The sequence below is a fragment of the Esox lucius genome, chromosome 8 (assembly GCF_011004845.1).
Source record: "Esox lucius isolate fEsoLuc1 chromosome 8, fEsoLuc1.pri, whole genome shotgun sequence".
Lineage (NCBI taxonomy): Eukaryota > Metazoa > Chordata > Actinopteri > Esociformes > Esocidae > Esox > Esox lucius.
This window is the reverse complement of record NC_047576.1, coordinates 3,687,188-3,715,150: the sequence shown is the minus strand read 5'-3', so window position 1 is coordinate 3,715,150 and position 27,963 is coordinate 3,687,188. Positions and strand designations below refer to the sequence as shown.

Here is a 27,963-nt window from a genome sequence, read left to right as displayed (position 1 = left end):
ACTATCAAAGCAACCTGGGCTCTCATAACACCTGAGCAGTGCCACAGACTGATCGACTCCATGCCACGCCGCATTGCTGCAGTAATTCAGGCAAAAGGAGCCCCAACTAAGTATTGAGTGCTATACATGCTCATACTTTTCCATGTTCATACTTTTCAGTTGGCCAACATTTCTAAAAATCCTTTTTCTGTATTGAGAAACATCGAGAGGGGTCAGCTGAGGTGGCTTGGGCATCTGTTTCGGATGCCTCCGGAACGCCTTCCTGGGAAGGTGTTCCGGTCCCGTCCCACCGGGAAGAGACCCCGGGGAAGACCTAGGACACGCTGGAGGGACTATGTCTCCCGGCTGGCCTGGGAACGCCTCAGTGTCCCCCCGGAAGAGCTGGAGGAAGTGTCTGGGGAGAGGGAAGTCTGGGCATCCCTGCTTAGACTGCTGCCCCCGCGACCCGGCCCCGGATAAGCGGAAGATGATGCTATGCTATGCTATGCTATGCTTTTTCTGTATTGGTCTTAAGTAATATTCAAATTCTGAGATACTGAATTTGGGATTTTCATTAGTTGTCAGTTATAATCATCACAATTTAAAGAAATAAACATTTGAAATATATCAGTCTGTGTGCAATGAATGAATATAATATACAAGTTTCACTTTTTGAATGGAATTACTGAAATAAATCAACTTTTTGATGATATTCTAAGGATATGACCAGCACCTCTAGTTGGGGGAAACAGTATAAATCTCAGCTATATTTGGGGAAAAAGCAGTCCCCATTCCATCCAAAGAGAAAGCCTGTCTTGTGTAATATAAATTACACTAGGCTAGTCAAGAGGGTTTTTAAGCACTCTTTGACTGTAGCTATTGATGACCTGTAAACCTTTGATCAGTGTTTATGGTGTAGTTAGATACAGTACAAAAGTCAAGCAGAAGCAAACATGTATGTTATGTGCTTTGGAGTATACTGCTTTTTCAGATGTTAGCTGTAAGATGTATAGACTTGCTTCAGGACATTACTCCCTCAACTAGCACAATAACATAGCGCTGCAGAAAGCAGGAAAGCTAGCACAAAGCCAGGACTCAACAGTTTGTGCAATCATCCATTAGAGAGGATTTCACAGGGGTCCGCAATATGATAATAGCTCCTTCTTGCCCTCTGATCCAAGGCTGAAGTTTGACTATATTACACCAATCAAATCCTTATATGGCTGCCACTCAAATTGTAAAGCAGGCAGACATGGTCATGGGGTTTAGTTATTGTTTGTAAAACAAAATGGGTCTATATGCATTTCACTTTGGAAGAGGCATTCACTTTGGAAGAAAACGTGATGTGACCAGTCTTACAGGTTAATCAGACACTCGTACTGCAATGCAAATAATAGTGAAGTTCAAACTAGCCATGCTAATTATCACAATAACAGAACATTCCCCTTACAATTTCTATCACATAGAAAGCTACAGATTTGACATAACTAGCTAGGTCTGCTACAAAACGACTGCGTGAGGAGAGTACATAACGTATCTGAAATATTGGGGTTTCTGACGATGTTTTGCAAGTCAGAACACAATCCTGAAATGGAGAGGTCATCTAGCGAACTCCATGACAACGCAGAGAATATCACAACTCATTTCAGAAAACGCCAAACACACGTGTCCACAAAACTACGCAAAGAATTATGGAGCCGGTCCCTTTTGTGACGAAAAACGTCAAGATGCAACTCCACAGGTTCCAGTCTGGCTCCAACTATGTTGGCAGGCCCCTTAAAGGGGGTGAATAGTTATGCAATCAATTATTGGTTGTTTTGTATTTCTAATTAGTTTACCACAATTTGTACATTTTACATTGGTGTTAATCAGATGCAAAACCGTCTAGTAAAATCAATTTTGATTTCATGTTGTAACACAAAATGTGAAGAAATCCAAGGAGGTGATTACTTTAGAAAGACCGTTCTGTACGGTATTTAACTGTCCAGCACCCACTATTGGTTTGAAAATAATTGAGATGATTTTCTTCAGACCTTGAGGCAGACTGCAGGTCTTTATCGGACCCTGCAGACATGGGTAAACTGGCCCCCCTTTCCATCAGCACAAACAAGAGTTAAAAGTGTGTGAAAGGTTTATATTTTTTTGGAGTCTAAAGTGACTGCGGTACATTGCTTAACTGGTTGGGAATAGCAGGGTCATTTTCATAGCAAATCATGAAAACAAGCAGGTATTGCATGGTCCAAGTGGAAGCGCTCCTTTCAGCTTCGGTTTTAAAATGTTTGACTACGTTGTGTCCTACTGAACGCTCACCAGTGTAATAGGGTGTTTTTTAGTTTAATAATTAGCTTTTCAGTTCCTCCTATGATATGTCTCAAGATCTGTGTCCTGTATGGATCTGTATGAAATAGGGTTTTTAAAGTCAGTGAATCCCTAAGGGCATGAAACCCTGAATTACCTGTTCTAAATAGAACTAGTGTCATAAAAACTAGTGTCATATCTATATTTAACCAAGCCCTGGGGTTCTAAGGTTTCTGTCACAGTAGTGCAGTGGGGAAGAGGAGGAACCAGGCGCTGGCACAGCACATTCAATGTAATACTTAATAGAAATAAACTGTAAACAAACTGAAAGAAAACCAAGGCTTAAACAAAACGACACTCACCACTGACGTGCAACATACAGCGACAAGCAACAATGACCAACAAGTCAAAGGAGCAGAGGAGAAAAATTTAAACACATACTAATGACTGAACTGGGCTCTGGTGTGAGTGATGATTGGACACAAAAAAAGACACAAAAAAAGTCCTGGATGTGTTCCAGGATGAAAGGAAACCGGGGAAAGAGGGGGATGACGGAGCTGTCCGTTACCTCACTGATACAGTCACATTAATGGACAGGTGCTGGTCATATCATTAGAATATCAAAAAGTTGATTTATTTCAGTAATTCCATTCAAAAAAGGGAAACTTGTATATTATATTCATTCATTGCACACAGACTGATATATTTCAAATGTTTATTTATTTATTTATTTATTTATTATAATTGTGATGATTATAAATGACAACTAATGAAAATTCCAAATTTAGTATCTCAGGAAATTAGAATATTACTTAAGACCAATACAAAACAATGATTTTTAGAAATGTTGGCAAACTGAAAAGTATGAACATGAAAAGTATGAGCATGTACAGCACTCAATACTTAGTTGGGGCTCATTTTGCCTGAATTACTGCAGCAATGCGGCGTGGCATGGAGTCGATCAGTCTGTGGCACTGCTCAGGTTTTATGAGAGCCCAGGTTGCTCTGATAGTGGCCTTCAGCTCTTCTGCATTGTTGGGTCTTGCGTATCGAATCTTCCTCTTCACAATACCCCATAGGTTTTCTATAGGGTTAAGGTCAGGCGAGTTTGCTGGCCAATTAAGAACAGGCATACCATGGTCCTTAAACCAGGTACTGGTAGCTTTGGCACTGTGTGCAGGTGCCAAATCCTGTTGGAAAATGAAATCTGCATCTCCATAAAGTTGGTCAGCAGCAGTGCTCTAAAACTTCCTGGTAGACCGCTGCGTTGACCTTGGACCGCAGAAAACACAGTGGACCAACACCAGCAGATGACATGGCACCCCAAACCATCACTGACTGTGGAAACTTTACACTGGACTTCAAGCAACGTGGATTCTGTGCCTCTCCTCTCTTCCTCCAGACTCTGGGACCTTGATTTCCAAAGGAACTGCAAAATTTACTTTCATCAGAGAACATAACTGTTTCGGATGCCTCCGGAACGCCTTCCTGGGAAGGTGTTCCGGTCCCGTCCCACCGGGAGGAGACCCCGGGGAAGACCTAGGACACGCTGGAGGGACTATGTCTCCCGGCTGGCCTGGGAACGCCTCGGTGTCCCCCCGGAAGAGCTGGAGGAAGTGTCTGGGGAGAGGGAAGTCTGGGCATCCCTGCTTAGACTGCTGCCCCCGCGACCCGGCCCCGGATAAGCGGAAGAAGATGGTGGTGGTGGTGGTGAGAGAACATAACTTTGGATCTTTCAGCAGCAGTCCAGTCCTTTTTGTCTTTAGCCCAGGTGAGACGCTTCTGAGGCTGTGTCTTGTTCAAGAGTGGCTTGACACAAGGAATGTGACAGCTGAAACCCATGTCTTGCATACATCTGTGTGTGGTGGTTCTTGAAGCACTGACTCCAGCTGCAGCCCACTCTCTGAATCTCCATTTTTGAATGGGTTTTGTTTCACAATCCTCTCCAGGGTGCAGTTATCCCTATTGCTTGTACACTTTTTTCTACCACATCTTTTCCTTCCCTTCGCCTCTCTATTAATGTGCTTGGACACAGAGCTCTGTGAACAGCCAGCCTCTTTAGCTATGACCATTTGTGTCTTGCCCTCCTTGTGCAAGGTGTAAATGGTCGTCTTTTGGACAGCTGTCAAGTCAGCAGTCTTCCCCATGATTGTGTTGCCTAGAACTAGACTGAGAGACCATTTAAAGTCCTTTGCAGGTGTTTTGGGTTAATTAGCTGATTAGAGTGTGGCACCAGGTGTCTTCAATATTGAACCTATTCACAATATTCTAATTTTCTGAGATACTGAATTGGGGTTTTCATTAGTTGTCAGTTATAATCATCTAAATAAACACTTGAAATATATCAGACTGTGTGGAATGAATGTATAAATTATACAAATTTCCCTTTTTGAATGGAACAGAAATAAATCAACTTTTTGATGATATTCTAATTTTATGACCAGCACCTGTATATAGAGTCCTCAAAGGGCTCAAAGGTCAAAGGAAAAAGCAATAAATCAAACACATTTTGCCCTGAAGAGTCACAAGGAATATACTACTATATTATAATATTAATTATTGTCCTTATGAACGATGGAAGGGGTGTAGTTGAAAATAATATGTTTACCTGACATTTGGACTCGGTTGCAGGAGTTAGCACCTTTCAAACTAAATGTTGACAAAAATCTATATTTAACCAAATCAGTAAGGTAGCAATACGTTGCAAAAATAATTGTAAACAAAAATAATAAGATAAGATGACAGACTATTGATGATGTTGGAGAGACATTATAAATGGCGACGACATCGCAATGTCAAAAACAACGGTGCGCTATATTTGATCTTGACTCTCGCCGCCCCGGTCTCCCAGTCTAGTGAGCAACAAACAGGGCAACACGGTAAAATGTTCTGCTGCCTCATTTCCCTACTAGCCTTAGGCCATGTCCTTCATTCATGTTCAAAAACTTACAGTGTCGCAGATGAACAATCAACCTAATGCAAGAGAACAATGAACACTGTAGGAAGAGCTAAAGGAGAGCTGCAGAGCCGAATGTCAAATTGGGACCGGGGTAAATTTGGTTTTATGTTCGATATTCAGAGTTTACGTGTCAATAGCGCTCCAAAAAAACGCCCTACAATGACAAAAGCAATATATATATATATAAAGGTAGAGAGCAAGGTACACCCTAAGGTTTGTCTGTTTCGTTCCGTTTAAAAAAAAAAGTATTTTACGTTACTTTCTATGGAGGGATATTACGCGGATAAGACTAAGAGACCGTGTTAAAAGTGCATTCGGCAGAAATCATTATTTCAACATTTTCTTTCTTGTGCCAACTTCCATTTTTTTCTCCACATTTTTAATTAAAAACGGTGTTATTATTTGTTTATACTAAAAAAAATATGAACACAAATAAGCTAAATCATTATTTAAGCTGTTTTTCCTTCTGCTTTCATTTCTTATTCTAAACTGGTCACAGTTCAAAATTAAAAATTAAGTTCTGTTGTGTAAACATTGCACACATTAAATAATAAAATGTAAAAGCTGTATCATTGAGATTATAGGGAAAAGAACACACCACACTGGTTTGTAGATCTCTAGCTCATATGAATAGTGAGCTGTTAAAAAATAGATGTTATGAAAGAGAGATACAGTTCTGTAAAATCATTGAAATTGAAAATGACAAATCTAAGGGGCGTACCCTTGACAAGGAAGGTCAGTGAACAAAACGCAAGTTGTTTTAGAGGTCCATGTCATCTGGATTTGAAGCTATTAAAATAGTTCATTTGAATTAGGTAATAGAGTTGTAATAATGCATCTTCATCTCATCTTCATCTCATCTTCATCCGCTTATCCGGTATCGGATCGCGGGGACAGCAGCTCCAGCTGCATGTAATAATGCATGTAATTTTTTTATGAAATACACAATGAATTTCCAAAAAAAGTAGAGGTGTACCTTACAGAAGTGTTAAAGGAACACAACACACTTGTTTGTAGATCTTTAACTCATATCGATAGTGAACTATTAAACATTTTTCGCTTAGAAAGATACATTCCTTTTAATTCACTGAAATGGAAAATGGCTAATCTAAGGGGCAAGTGGTTTTAGAGGTCCAAATGCAAGATAGACTTTCCCCATAGAAGCGTTTTTATTGTGATTAAATTGTCCACTGGTGATGTTTGGACAGGTCATTTGGACAATTCGTATAACTCTAGATAGTGATGGCCATACGAGGCTTCATTACTGTTCTTCCAGCAGCAGAATATTATGTTAGCAGCGCAAACACGTCATAGCCACCCTATCAGATTCATGATTACCAATGGTGACAAAGTAACTCCGGCCATCTAGATAAGATTTGAACCAATTAAGGACTGTCCCGGAGAATCGTACCCAATTTTCCAATCTATCTACATTGTCAAATGCTGCACTGAGATCTAATAGAAACTGAACTGTTATTTTATTGGAATCATTATTCAGCTGTATATCATTTAAAACATTTATCAGGGCCGTTTCCGTACTGTGGTGAGGTCGAAAGCATGACTGAAATTTGTCTAAGAGACCACTTGAGTTCACAAAATTGCTGAGTTGATTGAAGACAACCTTCTCAATGATCTTGGCTATAAAAGCGAGATTTGATACAGATCTATAGTTGTTCAAAATATCCAGTGTTCTCTTTTTAATAGGGGCTTAATGGCAGCTGTCTTTAGAAGCGTTGGGAAAATGCCTGATTGCAGAGAGCTATAAACTATTTGCTGTAGGTCCATTGTTATAGAGTTAATTATTTATTTTTTAAGTCTGATGGCAGTGTGTTGAGACAACATGTGGAAGCTTTAAGATATCGAACTGTTTCTTCTAAGGATTTTTGATCAATTGTATTAAATTGTGACATAATAACCAAGTTATGTCTTGGTGGTCATAGTGACTGTACAGTGGCCTTGTTTGACTGTGTAGTTCTGATGGTCCATCTAATAATTTAAAATGTTTCACTAAAGAAACACTAAAATTCATTACATTTCACACTGGACATGAGTTCTGATGCTATCTGCTTTAGGGGTTTGTAAGCTTGTCCACCATGGCAAATAGAGTGTGGGTATTGTTGATATTTTTGTTGATCATTCCCAATAAATGTTGCTGTCTGGCCCTGCGTAACTCATTGTTGAAGCTACCAAGGCTTTCTTAATACAGTGGATATGAAAAGTCTACACACCACTGTTAAAATGCCAGGTTTTTGTGATGCTAAAAAATTTGACAAAGATAAATCACGTCAGAATTTTTCCACCTTCAATGCACGCACTGGATATATTTATAGCCAGAAATGTGCACCTCAATTCGGTGGTTACTTGCTCTGGGTTTCGTCACCTCATGTAGGTTGTTTTTATTTTTGTCTTAAATATAAAGATACCGAAACCGTACCGTTTCCGTGATCCACGAACCGTGAAACATAACAAACGGTGGGCACGCTGTACCGTTGCATGTATGATTTATGAATTAGACTCAGAATAGTTGGCTGTATTTACTTTAGCATGCTTTGGGGTACGTTGGTCTTGACAAATGGAATGGCGCCTTGTCTCTTTAGCACTTTAACCAGAACACTGTCATCTGGAGCAGGCAGGTCCAATTTACAGAGCACACCACACGTAGAGTCGTGGCCCTAAAACAGAGAGAAGAATAAAGTGTAGAAAATGTTTTTGCCGGACCGCGTAAGCGGAGCCACCCAAGAAGAGCTAATGTCTCTTACTAAGTGACTGACTGATTGAGTGAGTCAGTGATTGGCTGACTAAGACTAATTACATAGCGTAGTGGTTAGATTAACGGAATTGCTAACTGTAAGTCCCGCGTTCGAACCTCCTCACATTCATGTAGGCAATAGGCTTTGTTCTTGACAGACAGAAACTTTGCCGGCTGTAACCTGCAGTATCCTCTTTACGGCGACTGTTTCTGCTGGATTTTCGAAATACCAGTGAAGACAACAATATTTCTTCATTTTAATTGCGGGCCGAGGAAACATTCAAAATAAAAGCCCTAATTTCAATGCATTGAAATGTTAGTAATTAATCCTAAAGATAGTGAATTGTGACTAAAGGCAATTTTCATTGTGTTTTTAAGCAAAGTGCACTATTGGACAAAATACATAGGATTAGTAATAGTGAGAAAACAGACCTGTGTGAAATGTTTTAGTCACATTCTCAGCAGGGTGTGTAGAGTCTCTTTATAGTCATTTCTTTGGTATTTACTGAATTCACAGCGAACTCTGGTGCAACGACTGCCCTCAAGGATTCAGTGCAGGGTTTCACTCAGAGAGAAGGCCCACACAACCCACCACACAGTTCTGAGTAGTAGCCAGACGAGCCACCACACAGTTCTGAGTAGCAAGTTGTTCACCAGGAGCCCTCTGCCTCAACTATTCAGGGCACTTCTCAAATAATGTTCTGAGAGGATCAGGATGTGGTTGCCAAGTGAATCAAAATGGGTCTAGAAAAACATTAGTCTGCTGGCCAGTTGTCAAAGCCAAGAAATTCACTGAAATAACACAGATGCAGAAAGTAAATGGTCTTTGTGATGGTCCCTGTATTAGTGGAAACCTGTGCAGATTGTGTGCAACTGCATGCTATAAAGCAGAGGTGTCAAACCGGTTCCACGGAGGGCCGAGTGTCTGCAGGTTTTCACTCTCTCCTTGTACTTGATTGGTTAATTAGGTCACTGATTGGTTAGTTTCTACCCTCACCTGGTTGTGTAGGTATGAACTAGGAACCAATTTATAGGAAAAACCAAAAACCTGCAGACACTCTGCCCTTTGTGGAACCGGTTCGACACCTGTGCTATAAAGTACTGCATCACGATGGCATTGATATGTACATAGCCACTCAGGGCAATACCAGTCTTCCTTTAATAACCTCTTAATCTATGGGTCAGAAACAATACATTCCCGTTGAGCTTGATTTTTAGTCCAAGACTAGGATTAATCTGGGAAACAATTGGCAAGGTTGTATTTTAAAGCAACAAACATTAATGATGAAAGTGAAAGCATTTTTTCTTATATTTTGTAAGTGCACAAACTGTTTTCACCATTTAGAAATGACAAGGCTTTTTTTGTGGAGAAAAAAACAAGTACTCATTAAGTAAATATTCATGAACGATGTGACTGCTGACCACTGTGGCACAATTCATTCTGAAGGAACATCTTGTCTGCTGAAGTACAAACAAACACATCCAACCCCTCTGGATGGTGCTTCAAACAGCAACACACTGATTTAAACACATACAGTGTATATGTCCAGTAACAGACCCTACACAGAAATATCAGTGTCAATAACCTGGGAGTATCACAAATGTTTATCTTAATTTTACCTAATATTTGTTTTAGTTATCATTTCAACTCAATATCTGTTAGTTTAGTAAAAAATTATAATACAGAGGAAAACCGGACATGCAAAGACTTCCATGCACTTGTTGGAATATATCGTTTGTAAAGTGGTCAGTAGTAAGAACATGTTCGGTTGAAAATCAAGGGAGAAAGAAGCTTTATTGAAAGCACTGCAGAAGAGTTGTCTGATTTTACATGTTCAATATAGGTCACATTTCCACAAGAACCCCCATGCTAAATGGTCAATGTAAACATTCCACATCCCTGACGTTGGCAGAGAGTGACCTACGAAACACAGATGTTTCTGTTACATTCATATAAATCCACACACTGCAGTGTAAGACCTTTGGATGTCCCCTTTGGCAGACACTTGACCTTGTTGGGAGAAGATGATGCACCTGCTTAGTCCTAAACCATGAACATGTTAAGTGATTTTAATGTTTTTTTAAGTGACTACGGTTACTCCCTATATACCCCCACAAAAAATATAAATGCAACATTATATATGCAACTAATTACAAAGATTGTCCTGATTTAGTTATAATGAATGGGACGTTAACATATTTGTGCACTTTTCTGGGATCTCTTCTTTCAGAGAAACATGTTGTGGTTATTTTTGTTCAGTTAAATTTTTTTAACCTATTCCTATTTGCGATTTGGTGAACAGTTTGAGGGCCCTAGAATTAAGAATTCACTACTTTGTTAACTCAATATCTTTCTCTATTTTCTAAATCTGATTTTGATTAAATAGGTCCCTTTTGACGTAGCTCAGTCATTCCAAGCCTTCGCTCCTCCGTCTCTCTTCCTCTCGGACCAGCCTCTCCACCTCTCTCATGAAGCGCAGACAAAGCTCATCCTGCCAGGGAAGGGAAACACACTGAACGGCCACAGGAAGCCCCTCTCCATCAAACACAGCCTGGAGAAACACACACACACACACACCCACACACACACACACAGACAGAAACAGAAAGGAGATTCAGACATTAATAAAACATTCAAGGATGCTCAAGGAAAAGTCCCCTCCTCTCCTGCATGTCAGTAAAGTAATCAGACATCCTTAATATGGCCAACACGGCCTGGTAGCCGATTGGTTAAAGCATCCAACCGGAAACTGATTGGTTGCAAGATCAAATCCCTGAGAGAAATCTGTTCTTCTGTCCTTAATTGGTCCTGATTGTTGCTGCAAATGAAAATGTGTTTCCAGACAACATGCCTTGTAAAATAAGGGCTTAAAAACCAACTAAAATGACCACACGCAGGCAACCACAGAAGGCCTGCGCCTCCATCTACTGGAGACAAGTTGAACTACGGACTAGATTCATTGGTCAGTAGCTCTACGAAAAACAAGGTTTTACTATATTTTGCATCAGAAAAAAAATGAGAGCACTGCCTTGGATTATGTTCTCAGGCCACAGGTTGTCAAATCTGACATGGTTAGTATGACCACTTCAAGGCCAGTGGAAACACAAGGGCTGAAAATTAAGTGATAAATCAACATTCCTAATTGTAATTTGCTCACATTTGGCAGAAAGTAATATTTCTCTGTTTAGAAAGCAGTGCACAGACTATAAAGAGACAAGCACCAGATTACGTCATAAAGCAAAAGGCAGACTGTGTAAGACAATGGTTTGACAATGGAAAACAAAAACCAAACCTGATTAGAAATGTTAAAAGATCTTCCAGATTTCAGGACATTATCAGTTATCCAGTGCAACAGAAACAAGCCCCAAGCTGCAGTGAAGTGGGTCTTTTGCCACAGACCTTTTTGTAGAGCTTGTCCCAAAGGTCCTCATAGTTGCCCACGTAGTGTCTGAGTTCCTCCTCATCCTCTGCTGTTACCGTGGTGACCGGAACGACCCCAGCTGGGAAGTTGAGGAGACTGTAGAGAACAGTGTAGCTAAGTGTACCTGGAGGGACAGAGAGAGAGAGCAAACTATATACACAGAATATTCATGGTGATGTGCTTCGGGTCCCTGCTATTGTGAAAACAGCAATGCCAACTGTTTTGAGTACAAGCTAGGACCCTGTATCTCTATTCCTGTGTTGATTAGAAATAGAAGGAACCATGCAAACCATAAAGTAAACTTGTCTAAACTTGTCAACCTACTAGTCTAGGAACCCTTAATATATCTATTGAGCTTTACTTAATATCAGATCTCTCGCCAACAAATCAGTCTTGGTAAATGACATTATAATATCTTACAACCTAGATAAAAAAAATTGTTTTAACCATTTACAGACCTCCACAATATTCTGCAAATTTTATTGATGATTTTGCTGAACTACTCTGTTATATCAGTTGATTATAATAATGATAATAGTACAGACAATAATGCCAAATAACTTTTTACACTACTTGACACTTTTGATCTCACTCAACATGTGAAAGAGCGTACACACACTCAAGGCCACATTCTAGATCTGGTTATCTCTAAAGGTCTCGATATTTCCTCTGTCTTGGTTAAAGACTTGGCCCTGTCTGATAATTCTGTGTCTTTTGATTCACTTATCACCACAAATGTTCCAGTAAACTCTGTTTCTGTTAAGAAAAGGTACATTAACAAGAGTACAAATGCTCCGTTTATTGAAGCCATAGCTATCTTTCCAACAATAAGTGCTTAGTTAGTTGATGTACTCCTGGATCATTTGAATGCCAAAATATCTCATGGATCGTGTTTCACTGGTAAAGGTAAAGAAAACTATGAGCAAACAGAAAACACCATGGAGAACCACCATGATGGTAAACACCCTGAAAAGAGAATGTAGGAAAGTGGAACATAAGTGGAGGAAAACTAAACTTCAAATTCACTATGACATCAATAAACAAAGCCTTGGTAGCTTCAACTATGAGTTATGCAGGGCCAGACAGCAACATTTATCAGGAATGATCAACAGGAACATCAACAATACCCACACTCTATTTTTCATGGTCGACAAGCTTACAAACCCAATAAAGCAGATCAGAATTCATGTCCACTGTGAAATGTAATGGATTTGCATGTTTCTTTAGTGAAAAAATTATAAGTATTAGACAGAACATCAGAACTACACAGTCTAACTAGGACTCTGTTCCGTCACCACGACCACCAAGACATAACTTGGTTATTATGTCACATTTTAATACAACTGATCAAAAATCCCTAGAAGAAACAGTTCGACATCTTAAAGCTTCCACTTGCTGTATTGACACACTGCCATCAGACTTATATTTATTTTTTAACTCTATAACAATGGACCTACAGCAAATAGTTAATAGCTCTCTGTAATCAGACATTTTCCCAACATCTCTAAAAACAGCTGCCATTAAGCCCCTATTAAAAAAGAGAACACTGGATGCATCTATAATGAACAACTATAGACCTGTATCAAATCTCACTTTTATAGCCAAGATCATTGAGAAGGTTGTCTTCAATCAACTTATCAATTTTGTGACCTCAATCAACTCAGTCAAGTATCTGACCTCACCACAGTACTGAAACGGCCCTGATTATAGTTTTAAATTATATACGACTGAATACTGATTCTGATAAAATAACAGTTCTGGTTCTATTAGAGCTCAGTGCAGCATTTGACACTGTAGATCATAGAACACTTATAGATTGGGAAGGACTCTCCGGGACAGTCCTTGATTGGTTCAGATCTTATCTAGATGGCCGGAGTTATTTTATCACCATTGGTAATCATGAATCTGATAGGGAGGCTATGACATGCGGAATTCCATAGGGATCAGTTCTCGGACCGCTTCTGTTCAATCTCTATATGCAACCGCTGGGCCACATTCTACAGAACACAACATTTACTACCACAGCCATGCCGATGATACTCAAATATATTTGGTTCTCGAACCGTATGACTATAGCTCAATAGTCTCACTGTGTCACTGTATTGAGCACATAAATACCTGGTGGAACCAAAATTGTCTGCAATTAAACCAAGATAAATTGTGTTTGATTATTGTGAGATTATTGTGTTTGGCAACAAAAATAAAAGAACTAGTATAAGTAAAGAGCTGGATTCTCGGGCCCTTAAAACCAGGTATCAAGTGCGTAATCTTGGTGTTCTGACCTCACATTTAACAGTCATATCGGTCACCAAAACAGCATTTAGCGGTCACCAAAACAGCATTCTATCACCTAAAAAATATAGCCAGAATCAAAGGCTTGCTGTCCCAAAAAGACCAAGAGAGGCACATCCATGCTTTATCTCTGGTAGGGTTGAATACTGTAATGGCCTCTTAACTGGACTTCCGAAAGAGACCGTAAAACAACTGCAGCTCATTCAGAATGCTGCTTCTAGAATGTTAACCAGGACCAAGAGAACAGAGCACATCACTCCGGTTCTTAAATATTTGCATTGGCTTCCAGTCAGTTACAGTACAGATTTTAAAGTGGTGCTTTTAGTTTAAAATCTCTGAATGGTTTAGGACCCAAATACATTTCTGATATGTTTGAAGAATATAAACCAAGCAGGGCTCTAAGATCCATGAACACAGGTCAACTGATGAAAAAATATCAATTCCAAGGTAAAACAGTTACCTTTCTATGGTTTTACTACAGAGATTAACCTTATACGTGATAAGGTGTCATTATGCCAGACCGAGAATGAGAGACAGATTGACGGAGACAAAGAATGAGGGAGACGTACTGGAGAGCTTGGCAGGGTAGTTGTGGTTGTAGGCTGGTCCCATCATGGGACAAAGTAACACGTCCAGCTCACACCTCCTCCACTCCGCCATCACCTCATTGTTGTAGTCCTTATGACACAGACAGAACTACATTTCCCACAGAGCATTTATTCCTACAGAGCCTTCTGGCTGCAGAAACATCATGTTTATCACACTATGGCACATGTTAAACACTACTGTCCAACTACCTCCACATCTGCGTGCTGTCTCCACAGGTTTTGCACAGAGCTGGTGAGAAAAAGAGAATTAGTGGACTTTAAGTTCACTTCTACATTTAATTCACTACATCAAATGTCAATAAAGGAACTTCGTGGAGAGCTAGGCTGTCCCAACAGAATAGATGTAGGTTATTCTCACCCAACTCCACGCAGGCTATTAAACACGGCGCTGAGACGAGGAAACTATAACATGGAGGTAACAGTCAGATAAATATTACATTTGCCTTGATATACAGTGGCTCTCAAAAGTGTTCATCCCTGTGGCCTCTTCCACATTTTATTGTGTTAAAAGATTATATCAAAATGGCTACTGATCAGCACAAAAATTCCATAATGTGAAAGTGAGAAATAAAATCTGCAAATTGTTTTAAATTAATTACATGTATAAAATAATTGATTGAATAAGTATTCACACCCCTTTCCACGACACCTAAATGAGCTGTGGTGCAAACAACTGTACTTAGTTGAGGGAAGTTCACCTCTATGCAATCAAGGTGTTTCACATAAAATGAGGTCAAATACACCTGTCCCTGGGAGGTCCCATTGTTACAAAACCTAACAAAAACGACATCAATGGACCATTCAAGGCAAATTGAAGTGAATGATAAATGAGGCATTAACTTTGGAAGAAAACGTGATGTGACCAGAAGTTAATCAGACACTCGTACTGCAATGCAAATAAGAGTGGCGTTCAAACTAGCCATGCTAATTATCACAATAACAGAACATTCCCCTTACAATTTCTATCACATAGAAAGCTGCAGATTTGACATAACTAGCTAGGTCTGCTACAAAACGACTGCGTGAGGAGAGTACATAACGCATCTGAAATATTGGGGTTTCTGACGATGTTTCGCAAGTCAGAACACAATCCTGAAATGGAGAGGTCATCTAGCAAACTCCATGACAACGCAGAGAAAATCACTACTCATTTCAGAAAACACCAAACATACGTGTCCACAAAACTATGCAAAGAATTATGGAGCAGGTCCCTTTTGTGACGAAAAAACGTCAAGATGCAACTCCACAGGTTCCAGTCTGGTTCCAACTATGTTGGCAGGCCCCTTAAAGGGGGTGAATAGTTATTCAGTCAATTACTGACTGTTTTGTATTTGTAATTAATTTACAACAATTTGTACATTTTGACATCATGGAATTTGGTGTTAATCAGAGGCAAAACCCTCTACTGAAATGTGGAGAAGACCGAGGAGGGTGATTACTTTTGAAAACCAATAAGAGACCATTCTGTACGGTATTTAACTGTCCGGCACTCACTATTGGTTTGAAAAGAACGGAGAGAATTTTCTTCAGACTTTGAGGCAGACTGTAGATCTTTATCTGAGTCTGCAGACATGGTTGAACAGGCCCACCTTTTCTAAAGCACAAACACAAGTTATTATTCTCAACATAGTTAAGTGCGAAAAGTTAACATTTTCTTGGAGTCTAAAGTTACTGCGGTACATTGCTTAACTTGTTTAGCTGGTTGGTAAAAGCAGGGTCATGTTCATTATGCAGCAAATGATGAAAACATATTGCATGGTCCAAGTGGAAGCGCTCCTTTCAGCTTCGGTCTAAAAATGTTTGACTACGTTGTGTCCTACTGAACACCACCTAGTCTAATAGGACTGACTCACATGTGGCTGAGCATGGTCGCACATCCGTCACCTAGGAGACCCTTGACAACCAGCTCATGTATGGCATAGGCCACCTTGGGAGGACTGAAAGGAACCAACTAGAGAGAAACACACTACCATTGATGTCGGAGTTATGGGTCAACCATTAATTAACATTCACAATGTGTTTCTGTCATTCAGCTGTCCAAGTACACACTGTCCCTGATATACAGAGGTGTGAATTAATTCTGGTCACACAGTAGCTGGAGGGGTGCTTACCGTGTGCCCAGCTCTCTCCAACAACACCTTGGTCTCCCTCAGGGCTCGGGACATGCTGGGAGAGGGCATGGCATAGCCGTCATTCTCATAGTAACCAATCCTCAAGGGTTTGCCACTCTGGTACACCTGGAGAGCAAAGGAAGAACTGAGAATTGGTCCATTGAGAAGGGTTTGGTTTCCCAGTATTTATTAAGATATTTTGGCAATATAACGGAAGAACAATTATTCCACATGTATTTCTACTGAACAAACACACCTAAAATATAGGAAGGGTATATCCTGCTGGAAGCTTATAGGCAATGATACAGTTGATGGTCAAATAAGAGTTCAAATAAATGTTTACATGATCACATTAAAACCATCTTGAGATTCTCTGGAGACCAACTGTCCCATTCTATTTTTAATATGAATTCCTTAGATAAATAAATTGGTCCTGACAGACAAACCCATCGGGTTGCTTCTGAAATCCCTTTATTGGTACCTGTTGGTTGAAAGGGATGGGGGGCACTGTGGGGTCCAGGGTAAACATGTAGTCACAGAGCAGAGCCTGCATGAAGACAGCCAGGCTGTCCACATCTTTTGCCAAGGGACCAAGGGACGACAGCACTGGAACGAGCACAACACAAATCTTCCTTCATCGTCACGATGGCTAAAAGCTAAATACCATATATTACATTGTTGTTACAAGACATACTGCATGTACTTTACATACATGAAATCAAAAACCAAGCAGCAGCCCCTAGTCTTGAATATTATATTGATTATTGGCCTTATGAAGGATGGAAGGGATGCCTTTAAAATAATATGTAGTTTGAGCCATACCTGACTTTTGGCCTCGGTTGCAGGAGCTAGCACCTTTCAAACTAAATGTAACAAAAAGTCAATAAGGCAGCAATATGTTGCAAAAATAAATGTAAACAAAAAGTCAATATTCAACCAAGTCCATAAGGTCGGCAATACCTTGCAAACTTAAGAGAAAGAGCAGAGTTAATATCTAACAAGGCCAAGCAGGTCAATGAACACAGCAGCATAAACGGATGGTACTATAATCTCCATTGAACTGCGCTATAGGTTATGTTGAAGAGTCATGGTTGGGCTATGAACACACCTCAGCCTGTTGACCGTGGGCTTGAAGCCACAGATCCCACAGAAGGATGCTGGGATGCGAATGCTGCCCCCGATGTCAGATCCCAAGCCCAGGACTGAACCCCCACCTCCAATCAGCGCCCCTTCCCCACCCGATGAGCCTCCAGGCGTCTTCTGGGGGTTGTGGGGGTTCAGCGTGTGGCCATAGATAGGGTTCCCACAGTCGAAGCTAAACATGCAAACCAGAGACAAGAGATGGGAAATACAGCGTCCGCCATCATTTCTGGGACAATTCAAACATTTAAATGATAGATTCTGAGCTTGTGATGTGGTGAACCTAATAAACTCAGGTGACAATTTATGATATGCAAATTAGATTCTGAATAGCTTGTTGTATTTACTTTAACATGCCTTGGGAGACGTTGGTCTTGACAAATGGGATGGCGCCTTGTCTCTTTAGCACTTTAACCAGAACACTGTCATCTGGAGCAGGCAGGTCCAATTTACTGAGCACACCACACGTAGAGTCGTGGCCCTAAACCAGAGAGATAAAATGAATTAAGGGTGAAGTAACAATAACCTTGTGTGGTTCCTAAAGGCCCATTGTGTCATTTTTCACTACAAGCCTAGAAGTAGCGCTGTAAGCATCGTCCAATTAATTAATTGAATCTGTGTGTCCTGAGAAACAAAAGCTGCATTGCAAGCAGAAACAAACAAAAAAAATTCTTCAAACTATATTTAGTAATCGGTCACTCTACCATCAATATTCTTGACTGCATACTTGCGAAACAGCTGGCAGAATTTGAATACAGTGCAAAACAATTTTCTATAGCCACCACACTCTGTTATTCGGCAATGATGTCATCACTAGCTGGCAAATGCTAAGTTGTTGTTCCAGATGTCAAAACTTGAAAAAACGCTAATTGATACCATTGTGAACAAAACTATCCGGTAAACATAAGAAATATCAGATAAGTTGAACATTTTATTTATATAGCAACAATTAAAACACATTTTTGAGAAAAACTACAATGACAGGTTCTTTGAGGTAAACCACACCACTAGTCTCAGTTGTGTTTTAGAGCAGGCTTCTGCTTGCAATGCAGATTTTGTTGCTCGGAACACACAGTTTGAATTCATGAATTTGGACGATGCTAATAATGCTCATTCCAGACTGGGACAGACTTTTTTGTGAAAAATGACACCATGGGCATTCAAGAACAACTCAAGGTAAGTCTTTTTTCCCTTTAGGAGAGAAACCTGAAACGCTGCACCTGACACACTGGCAGGCATGTTTCACAGTGTGGATGACTGGAAGATCAAGATACTCAAATCTGATACTTTTGACAGTAGATTTCTGCACTACACTGATCCTCAAAGCGTAGTTCGTACTGTGAGTTAGACTTCCATTTTCACTCCTAAAACATGTGCATTACATCTGATGGTATTGGATTAGGGTTAAATTATGATTTGAAAATACCAACCCAACAGGGTGCAATGACACCTAACAGGGTGGAAAGCAATATCAACAGTTTGCTACATTCTGAGAAAAAAAAGAACACACTAGTGAGCTCTGCATCACAAAAAGGCCTGGATGTCAGTGGTGAAATTATCATGTGATCCTTGGTAAAGAAAAAAACTCACAACATCCAGCCCAGTAAAGAACACTCTCCAGGAGGTAGGCATATCATTATCCAAGTCGACCATAAAGAGAAGATTTCACAATAGCAAATACAGAGGGTTCACCAGAAGGTAAAAACCATTCATAAGAAAGGCCAGATTAGACAAAAAACATCTTAAAAAGCCAGCCCAGTTCTGGAACAGCATTCTTTGGACAGACAAAATTAAGATCAACCTGTACAAGAATGATGGGAAGAAAGTATGGAGAAGTCTTGGAACGGCTCATGATCTGCAGCATACCACATCATCTGTAAATCACGGTGCAGGCAATGTGATGGCATGAACATGCATGGCCTCTGACGGTGCTTCACTTTATAGATGGACAATGATCCAAAACATACTGCGAAAGCAACCTAGGGTTTTTTTTGGGCAAAGAAGTGGAATATTTTGTAAAGGGCGAGTCAATCACCTGATCTGAACCCGATCGAGTATGCATTTCACTTGCTGAATAAAAAACCGAAGGCAGAAAGACTCACAAACAAACAGCAACTGAAGACAGCTGCCTGGCAAAGCATCACAAAGGAGGAAACCAGCATTTGTTGATGTCCATGCGTTCCAGACTTCAAGCAGTCTGTGCCTGCAAAGGATTCTCGCAAACTATTAAAACTAGCATTTATTTAAGCTAATAAGGGGACTGTGTATGAAAATGGTTGCAATTCCCAAACATTTCATAAGATAGTTTTGTTCAACCCCTTGAAATAAAGCTGAAAGTCTGCACTTCAATTGCATCTCAGTTGTTTCATTTCAAATCCATTGTGGTGGCGTACACAGCCAAAATTATGAAAACGGTGCCAGTGTCCAAATATTTCATCAATAACAAGCAATACATACTGACATTAGTGACTTATTTAACATACTGTGTACCCTGTCCAACCTGTTAGTGCGTATTCCTAACAGGGTGGAACTAACAAGGAGGACACTGAGGACATTTGGAGCCTAAATTAAACTTAGCTCTGTAAATGATCAACATTGAGTTAGAATGATGAACACTTGACCAGGATTGGAACTTCTCTATCAAACATATCTTAGATTTATGAAATGTTATTCATTTTTTGTATGAACATACCCCAACAGGGTGGTAATGTTTTTGTGACAAAGACAGACTCACATCATGAAGAAGACATTAAACCAAAAGGAAGAAGTTACTTTGTTTGTTTTCACCTAAAACAAATTGTATTCAGGATGACACCCACCCTCGTAATTAGATGTTACAGTCTCAGGCCTACGAGGGGTGAGGGGGAGTTGTTTGCTGAACACACCTTTAAGCCTTGTCCTGGTCTATCCACAATGGAGAATCCCGATTGAAAGCTGGGTTTAATCTGTGTCTGGAAACCACCCCTGTACGTACATGTAAAGAGACGATCAAAGACCTACCTTGTATGCCATATTGTCCTTGATGCTGACAGGAATTCCATAGAGGAGACCATCCTTGCAAGAGTCAATATTCTCCAGCTGATCCAAACTCTCCAGAAGGATCTCAGTACAACAATTCAGTCTGCCATTTACCTCCAAGGTCTGTGGGAAAACAGTAGTATGTGTAAAATATCATACTGACCGTTTGAGCAGACAAATGCCCACCCCTTTTTCTAAAGATATGCAGGGCAACAAACCATGATTGCCAATTCAGTTGATTCGAAAATGTAAACTCAAGAATTTGCTCGAAGAATTTTCAGTTTTTTAATTTAGGACAGATAATTTGCATACACATCAAAGTATTGGTGAAACCTTATACATTCTGGATAAAAAAGAAAAGTAGCCAAAAATTCTCCATAAATAAAACAAACACTTTGTGTTTCAATAAAATCACGTTGTTTGACGCTTTAAGCCACTTTTGGATAAAACAATAAGGAACAAATAAATATGTCAAGAGGATAACTAGAAATATAAAGACGTTTCACTGCAGCTGCTGGGCTTCCCAGATTAAGCCTATATGACTTAATAAGTGTAAGTACTGTTTGAGTACTTACACTCAAAAGTACTGTTTGAGAAGTGAAATCTAAGTACATATAATACAAATATCGATAATTTGCATAACAACAGTGCACGTTAATAAAATGGCACAAAATGGAGCCTTGTATTTCAGAACTGAAGACATCGACCCATGTCAACTGCAAGAAAAGATGGTTATTCTTTCTCCCTCTCTCTCTGGTCATCTTATACAAACATTATATTATGATAAACTCTAGTTGGGACAAAGGTATGCAGTAAGGCTCAGCATATGTGCACACAGCCCTTTGGCCTCCTGTCCTGGAAGGCATATCACTGGCTTGTTGTTGTCTCTCTGTTGCGCACTTGTGCAATTGGGCTGTACTCTGCTGGCAATACTCAGCCGTCATTCAGGGCCACAGTGTCGCCGGACCCCCCCGTCTCAGTTCCAAGGTCTTACGCTGCTATACTATTGTGCTGGAGGATTGGGTCAGTTCTCCTTCCCCACTAAGTTCTCCTTCTCCACTACAAATCGTTGTTGATATGAGGATTGCACTTTCTGACTTTTCCCAGTCTCCTCCAGTTTTAAACTTTAGGAGGACATGAGGTCCTGGTCCACACCTGCGGAGTACCTGGTTTGGGGGGCCCGTTGCTGTCCCTGTCCTTGTCCATATGGTCATACTTTTGAAATGTATTAATTATTCCAGTTGGACTCTTAATATCTCACCCGGCACAGCCAGAAGAGGACTGGTTACCCATCTGAGCCTGGGTCCTCTCTAGGTTTCTTCCTAAAATTCTGCCTTCTTAGGGAGTTTCTCCTAGCCACTGAAATTCAACACTACTGTTGTTTGCTCCTTGGGGTTTAAAGGCCGGGTGTCTCTTTAAAGCACTTCGTGACAACTGCTGTTGTGAAATGGGCTTTATAAATACATTTGTTTGATTGATTGATTGAACTCGTTGACTATTTTGTTTTCAAGGTAACGAACATGGCGCTCAGTATTGAGCAAGTGCTGTTGCTGGTGAAATTCACTTTAAGCTATTTCCCAACAACAAAATCATTATTTTTTCTGATTCTGTTTATAGGCTGCATGGAGCAGGACTGGACCTCATATGTCACTTCTCATTCCACCTCAAGACATACTGAACAGGGTTGCCAGATTCCATTGACAATAGGCTACACAACAGGGGGCGCAAGGAAGTTTGGCATCGGGCAAAATGTTTTTAAGCCACTAGATGGTGGGACAGAACATTGTCTAAGGATAATTTAAGAAATTAATTGATGAAAAATGCAACCTGAATTGCCTGTTACAGAATGTTACAGTGTCTTTTGTAACTGCTTGGTCAGCTGTGGTTAAATCCTGTAGGACAGTCAGAAACAAAAAGCCACAGTTGTGTGACAGTGTCCGGGTTTTGTGCTGGATTAATTAATACAGTACTACTGACATGTGGGCCAATTAATACAGTACAACTGACATGTGGGCCTATTAATACAGTACTACTGACACGTAGGCCTATTAATACAGTACTACTGACACGTAGGCCTATTGATATAGTACTACTGACACATAGGCCTATTAATACAGTACTACTGACACGTGGGCCTATTAATACAGTACTACTGACACAGGCCTATTAATACAGTAGAACTGACACGTGGGCCTATTAATACAGTACTACTGACACATAGGCCTATTAATACAGTACTACTGACACGTGAGCCTATTAATACAGTACTACTGACACGTGAGCCTATTAATACAGTACTACTGACACGTGGGCCTATTAATACAGTACTACTGACACATGGGCGTATTAATACAGTACTACTGACACGTAGGCCTATTATTACAGTACTACTGACACGTGAGCCTATTAATACAGTACTACTGACACATGGGCGTATTAATACAGTACTACTGACACGTAGGCCTATTATTACAGTACTACTGACACGTGGGCCTATTAATACAGTACTACTGACATGTGGGCCTATTAATACAGTACTACTGACACGTAGGCCTATTAATATAGTACTACTGACACGTGGGCCTATTAATACAGTACTACTGACACGTGAGCCTATTAATACAGTACTACTGACACGTGGGCCTATTAATACAGTCCTTACTGACACGTGGGCCTATTAATACAGTACTACTGACACGTGGGCCTATAAATACATTACTACTGACACGTGGGCCTATAAATACAGTACTACTGACACGTTGGCCTATTAATACAGTACTACTGATACATGGGCCTATTAATACAGTACTACTGACACGTGGGCCTATTAATACAGTACTACTGACACGTAGGCCTATTATTACAGTACTACTGACACGTGGGCCTATTGAAACAGTACTACTGACACGAAGGCCTATTAATACAGTACGACTGACACGTGAGCCTATTAATACAGTACTACTGACACGTGGGCCTATTAATACAGTACTACTGACACGTGGGCCTATTAATACAGTACTACTGACACGTGAGCCTGTTAATACAGTACTACTGACACGTGGGCCTATTAATACAGTACTACTGACACGCAGGCCTATTAATGCAGTACTACTGACACGTAGGCCTATTAATATAGTACTACTGACACGTAGGCCTATTAATATAGTACTACTGACACGTGGGCCTATTAATACAGTACTACTGACACGTGAGCCTATTAATACAGTACTACTGACACGTGGGCCTATTAATACAGTACTACTGACATGTGGGCCTATTAATACAGTACTACTGACACGTAGGCCTATTAATATAGTACTACTGACACGTGGGCCTATTAATACAGTACTACTGACACGTGAGCCTATTAATACAGTACTACTGACACGTAGGCCTATTAATACAGTACTACTGACACGTGGGCCTATTAATACAGTACTACTGACACGTGAGCCTATTAATACAGTACGACTGACACGTGAGCCTATTAATACAGTACTACTGACACGTGGGCCTATTAATACAGTACTACTGACACGTGGGCCTATTAATACAGTACTACTGACACGTGAGCCTGTTAATACAGTACTACTGACACGTGGGCCTATTAATACAGTACTACTGACACGCAGGCCTATTAATGCAGTACTACTGACACGTAGGCCTATTAATATAGTACTACTGACACGTAGGCCTATTAATATAGTACTACTGACACGTGGGCCTATTAATACAGTACTACTGACACGTGAGCCTATTAATACAGTACTACTGACACGTGGGCCTATTAATACAGTACTACTGACACGTGAGCCTATTAATACAGTACTACTGACACGTAGGCCTATTAATACAGTACTACTGACACGTGGGCCTATTAATACAGTACTACTGACACGTGAGCCTATTAATACAGTACGACTGACACGTGAGCCTATTAATACAGTACTACTGACACGTGGGCCTATTAATACAGTACTACTGACACGTGGGCCTATTAATACAGTACTACTGACACGTGAGCCTGTTAATACAGTACTACTGACACGTGGGCCTATTAATACAGTACTACTGACACGCAGGCCTATTAATGCAGTACTACTGACACGTAGGCCTATTAATATAGTACTACTGACACGTAGGCCTATTAATATAGTACTACTGACACAGTGGGCCTATTAATACAGTACTACTGACACGTGAGCCAAATTAATACAGTACTACTGACACTTGGGCCTATTAATACAGTACTACTGACATGCGGGCCTATTAATACAGTACTACTGACACGTAGGCCTATTAATATAGTACTACTGACACGTGGGCCTATTAATACAGTACTACTGACACGTGAGCCTATTAATACAGTACTACTGACACGTAGGCCTATTAATACAGTACTACTGACACGTGGGCCTATTAATACAGTACTACTGACACGTGAGCCTATTAATACAGTACTACTGACACGTAGGCCTATTAATACAGTACTACTGACACGTGGGCCTATTAATACAGTACTACTGACACATGAGCCTATTAATACAGTACTACTGACACGTGGGCCTATTATTACAGTACTACTGACCCGTGAGCCTATTAATACAGTACTACTGACACGTGAGCCTAATCCAGCAAGAGTCTTCATTCACCAACTTCAACACAGACCGCCTTTTAAAGACACACATATGTGGGAAATGCGTAATGGATAAAAATAACTCAAGAAGTAAAAGAGGACCTGAATAAATCCATTAATGCCTTGTTTGAGTCATGCTTTTAACGACCTGTTTTGTTTTATTGTATCATTTTTATTTGCTTCTTTGTTACACATCGGAGCCTAACTTATTGTAATAATTATTTGACAAGCTAGTTGTATACACAAAATGGCACTTTCAAAGAGTCTAAAGAGGAAAGTTGACAGTGAAAATAGGACAATCAAAGATGAATGGAAAGACAACTACCTTCATCCTACCTAGTTTCATGAATGCAAAGCAGTTGTGTCTTATTTGCACTGAAGTTGTCGCTGTTTGCAAAGAGTACTGGGCAGACGTTTTTCGGCAACATTGAGCAGACTTTTTCTTCTGACCGGACTAAACCTCTGAAAGGTAGAATGCCACAATTACGATTTCCCCTGTTTACACATTACAAAAACGTATCATACGCACAACTGACCACAAGTCTCGTTCATCTTGATAAATCGAATGTAGTAGGAGTGTGCAAAGCAGCCAGTATTTGTATCTGTATTTGTATTTGTTAAGGGGGGAAAAGTATTTGTATTCGTTTTTTAACCAAACGTTAACGTTACTCTGTCAACAGCCTATAAATAACCAAGCTATAAAAAACCAAGCTAACACAGAGCTATGTACACAGAGCCCCCGATTGCAGCGTAATGAAACAATATCCCGATCAAACTCCGCTTCCTGAAAGTTATAAATTGCCTTTGGAACCCAGTTAAGGTGCAAAAATCTATTAAACAAAATTGTAACGCAGTTAAGTTTTTTCGCTCAGCCGAGCGCTCTCTGTTGCTGGAGAATGGAGATGTGTGGAGCAGCCTGTGTCAGTTAACGCTTTTATTCTTTTCCCCTCCCCCGACTGAACGTCACTCACTCACTCATCCGAGCATGTACTGCGGTCTCATGATAAAACGCAGCTTTTTGATATAACGCTTTTCTTGTTCCCGAATACAAATATTTATTTGTTTACAAATAAGTATTTGTTTGAAATAAGTAGCCTATTTGTAAAAACCACGTTATTTGTGCCTTTCCGAATACCGTATTCGGGTTCGGCTCCACCCCTAGTTTGTAGTGAACAATGCAGCGGAGCTGCCACATCCCGTTCCCGAGGTTTTCCCCTCAAACCCCAGCAGAATTCAACTTGATTTAGCATTTCGTCAAGCTAGTTATTTTAATATAAAAACATTGCAGGACAAAGTTAAGCTATAGCAGTCCTACTAGTTTTGCTTATAGTAAAAACAAAGCCCAACAACAATAACAAGTGTGTCTGTCTACACTACAGAATTATTATCATGAACATTGGCAATACTTGGTATTAACTTCATAAATAAAAGACATGGTTGCTGGGAACTTTGATATGAAGGGTGACTATACCTTGCCCAAATATGAGTGGAAGACAGCTTGTGGAGTTAGTGTCCCATCCTTCAGCCGTTTGCTCAGCTCAGCCAGAGACAGAGAAAGGATGAGGTCGGTGTCTGTTTCAGGGTGCTGAAAAAAATAAACATCATTAGGGGCAACACGGACCCTTTCTCAAAATTAAAAGTCAAAGATGTATCTTTTTATTATGTGCCCATAAGCGTAAATCCCGGGGGGGGGGGGGGACTATGATTAATAATAGCGCGTTTTTAAGTTTGAAAAGATTGCGACAAGGTGACAGTATTCGTGTCTACTGTCTGACAGGGACCTGACGTGAAGTTAATGCAGTAAGTGTGTTTTATGTTGATAGGGTTCACACACAATTTCTGAATTTACAGGGCTACAATAGCGAGCATACCGATGGCGCAAACTAAAACAGTATTACAGCACTACTTTTGGTGCCCCCTCAAGAATTGCTCTTGAGAAAATGTAATGTAATTGTCCCCTCCAAAGTTGATATAAAATTTTCGCCCCTATATCTTCCGGTAGATCAGGGGTCCTCTGTATAGGCTACTGAATACTCCTTTTAACTTCTGTTATCCGTAGACTGTGCTATTTACGCAAATGGAAGAGAGTGGGTTGGAATTTGATGTGTAGTCAAACTTACAGAGTTTTGGTACTGAATGACTGCATGTTCTGCTCGTTGCAGCGACTTATCTCGTCGATCCTTTGCTCTCTGAATTCTCTTCCACGGCTGTTGGTGTCCGAACCATTTCAGGAAAAGTACCAATCCACTTGCTATACATGCCGTGGCTGTTAGAATCCATGTCCAGTTTGAATGTGGTCCAAAAAAAAAATCTTTGTAGTGGCCAATACTGTCCATGTCTACTGTCCAGTACTATTACGCTATGCCTTGTGAACCCCCTTTCGTAACAGAGAATCCTGTGACCACTGAGTTAAAATGTTATAATTCAAAATAAAAGCCCGAATTTCAATGCATTAAAATGTCTATAATTAATTATAAAGTAAGCGAATTGTAACTATGCAAAGTGGTTATTGAAGAAAAATACAAATGTTACGAATATGTTTTTAAAAATTATAATAAAATAATATTTCTACAATATTTGAATAAAATGTGCAGACCGTTTCTAATTCGTTTTTTTAAACTAGCCTATATCGGCTTAGTGAGACAAACGCTCTGTATGGTGTCAAGAGATCTATGGTGTCTATATAGTTTATTTCTTCCGTGGTAAATACTCCATTGCAAGCTCTGATATATTGACTGCTTATCAACAAGT

General features: G+C 40.1%; 1 protein-coding gene across 1 annotated transcript; it reads right to left on the bottom strand.

Annotated features, from left to right (window-relative positions):
* Window positions 1-9,611: 9,611 nt before the first annotated feature.
* LOC105029308 (fatty-acid amide hydrolase 1) lies at window positions 9,612-27,577 on the bottom strand. Its single transcript, XM_013134823.4, has 15 exons — window positions 27,333-27,577; window positions 26,684-26,797; window positions 20,559-20,699; window positions 17,906-18,039; window positions 17,527-17,733; window positions 17,241-17,281; window positions 16,900-17,024; window positions 16,419-16,544; window positions 16,161-16,258; window positions 15,802-15,901; window positions 14,666-14,709; window positions 14,497-14,536; window positions 14,269-14,377; window positions 11,386-11,531; window positions 9,612-10,537 (listed from the first exon to the last, which is right to left on the bottom strand). The coding sequence occupies exons 1-15, from the start codon at window positions 27,546-27,548 to the stop codon at window positions 10,394-10,396; spliced, it is 1,785 nt and encodes a 594-aa protein (XP_012990277.3). The 5' UTR covers window positions 27,549-27,577; the 3' UTR covers window positions 9,612-10,393.
* Between the last annotated feature and the right edge of the window lie 386 nt (window positions 27,578-27,963).

Coding starts and splice junctions, on each gene's coding strand:
- LOC105029308 (XM_013134823.4), bottom strand. CDS start 27,548: ATGGACAGTATTGGCCACTACAAAGATTTTTTTTTTGGACCACATTCA. Junction 17,734..17,905: donor GTCTCCCAAGGCATGTTAAA/GTAAATACAACA, acceptor TTGCATGTTTAG/CTTCGACTGTGGGAACCCTA. Junction 15,902..16,160: donor GCGACCATGCTCAGCCACAT/GTGAGTCAGTCC, acceptor TTTGTGCTTTAG/AAAAGGTGGGCCTGTTCAAC.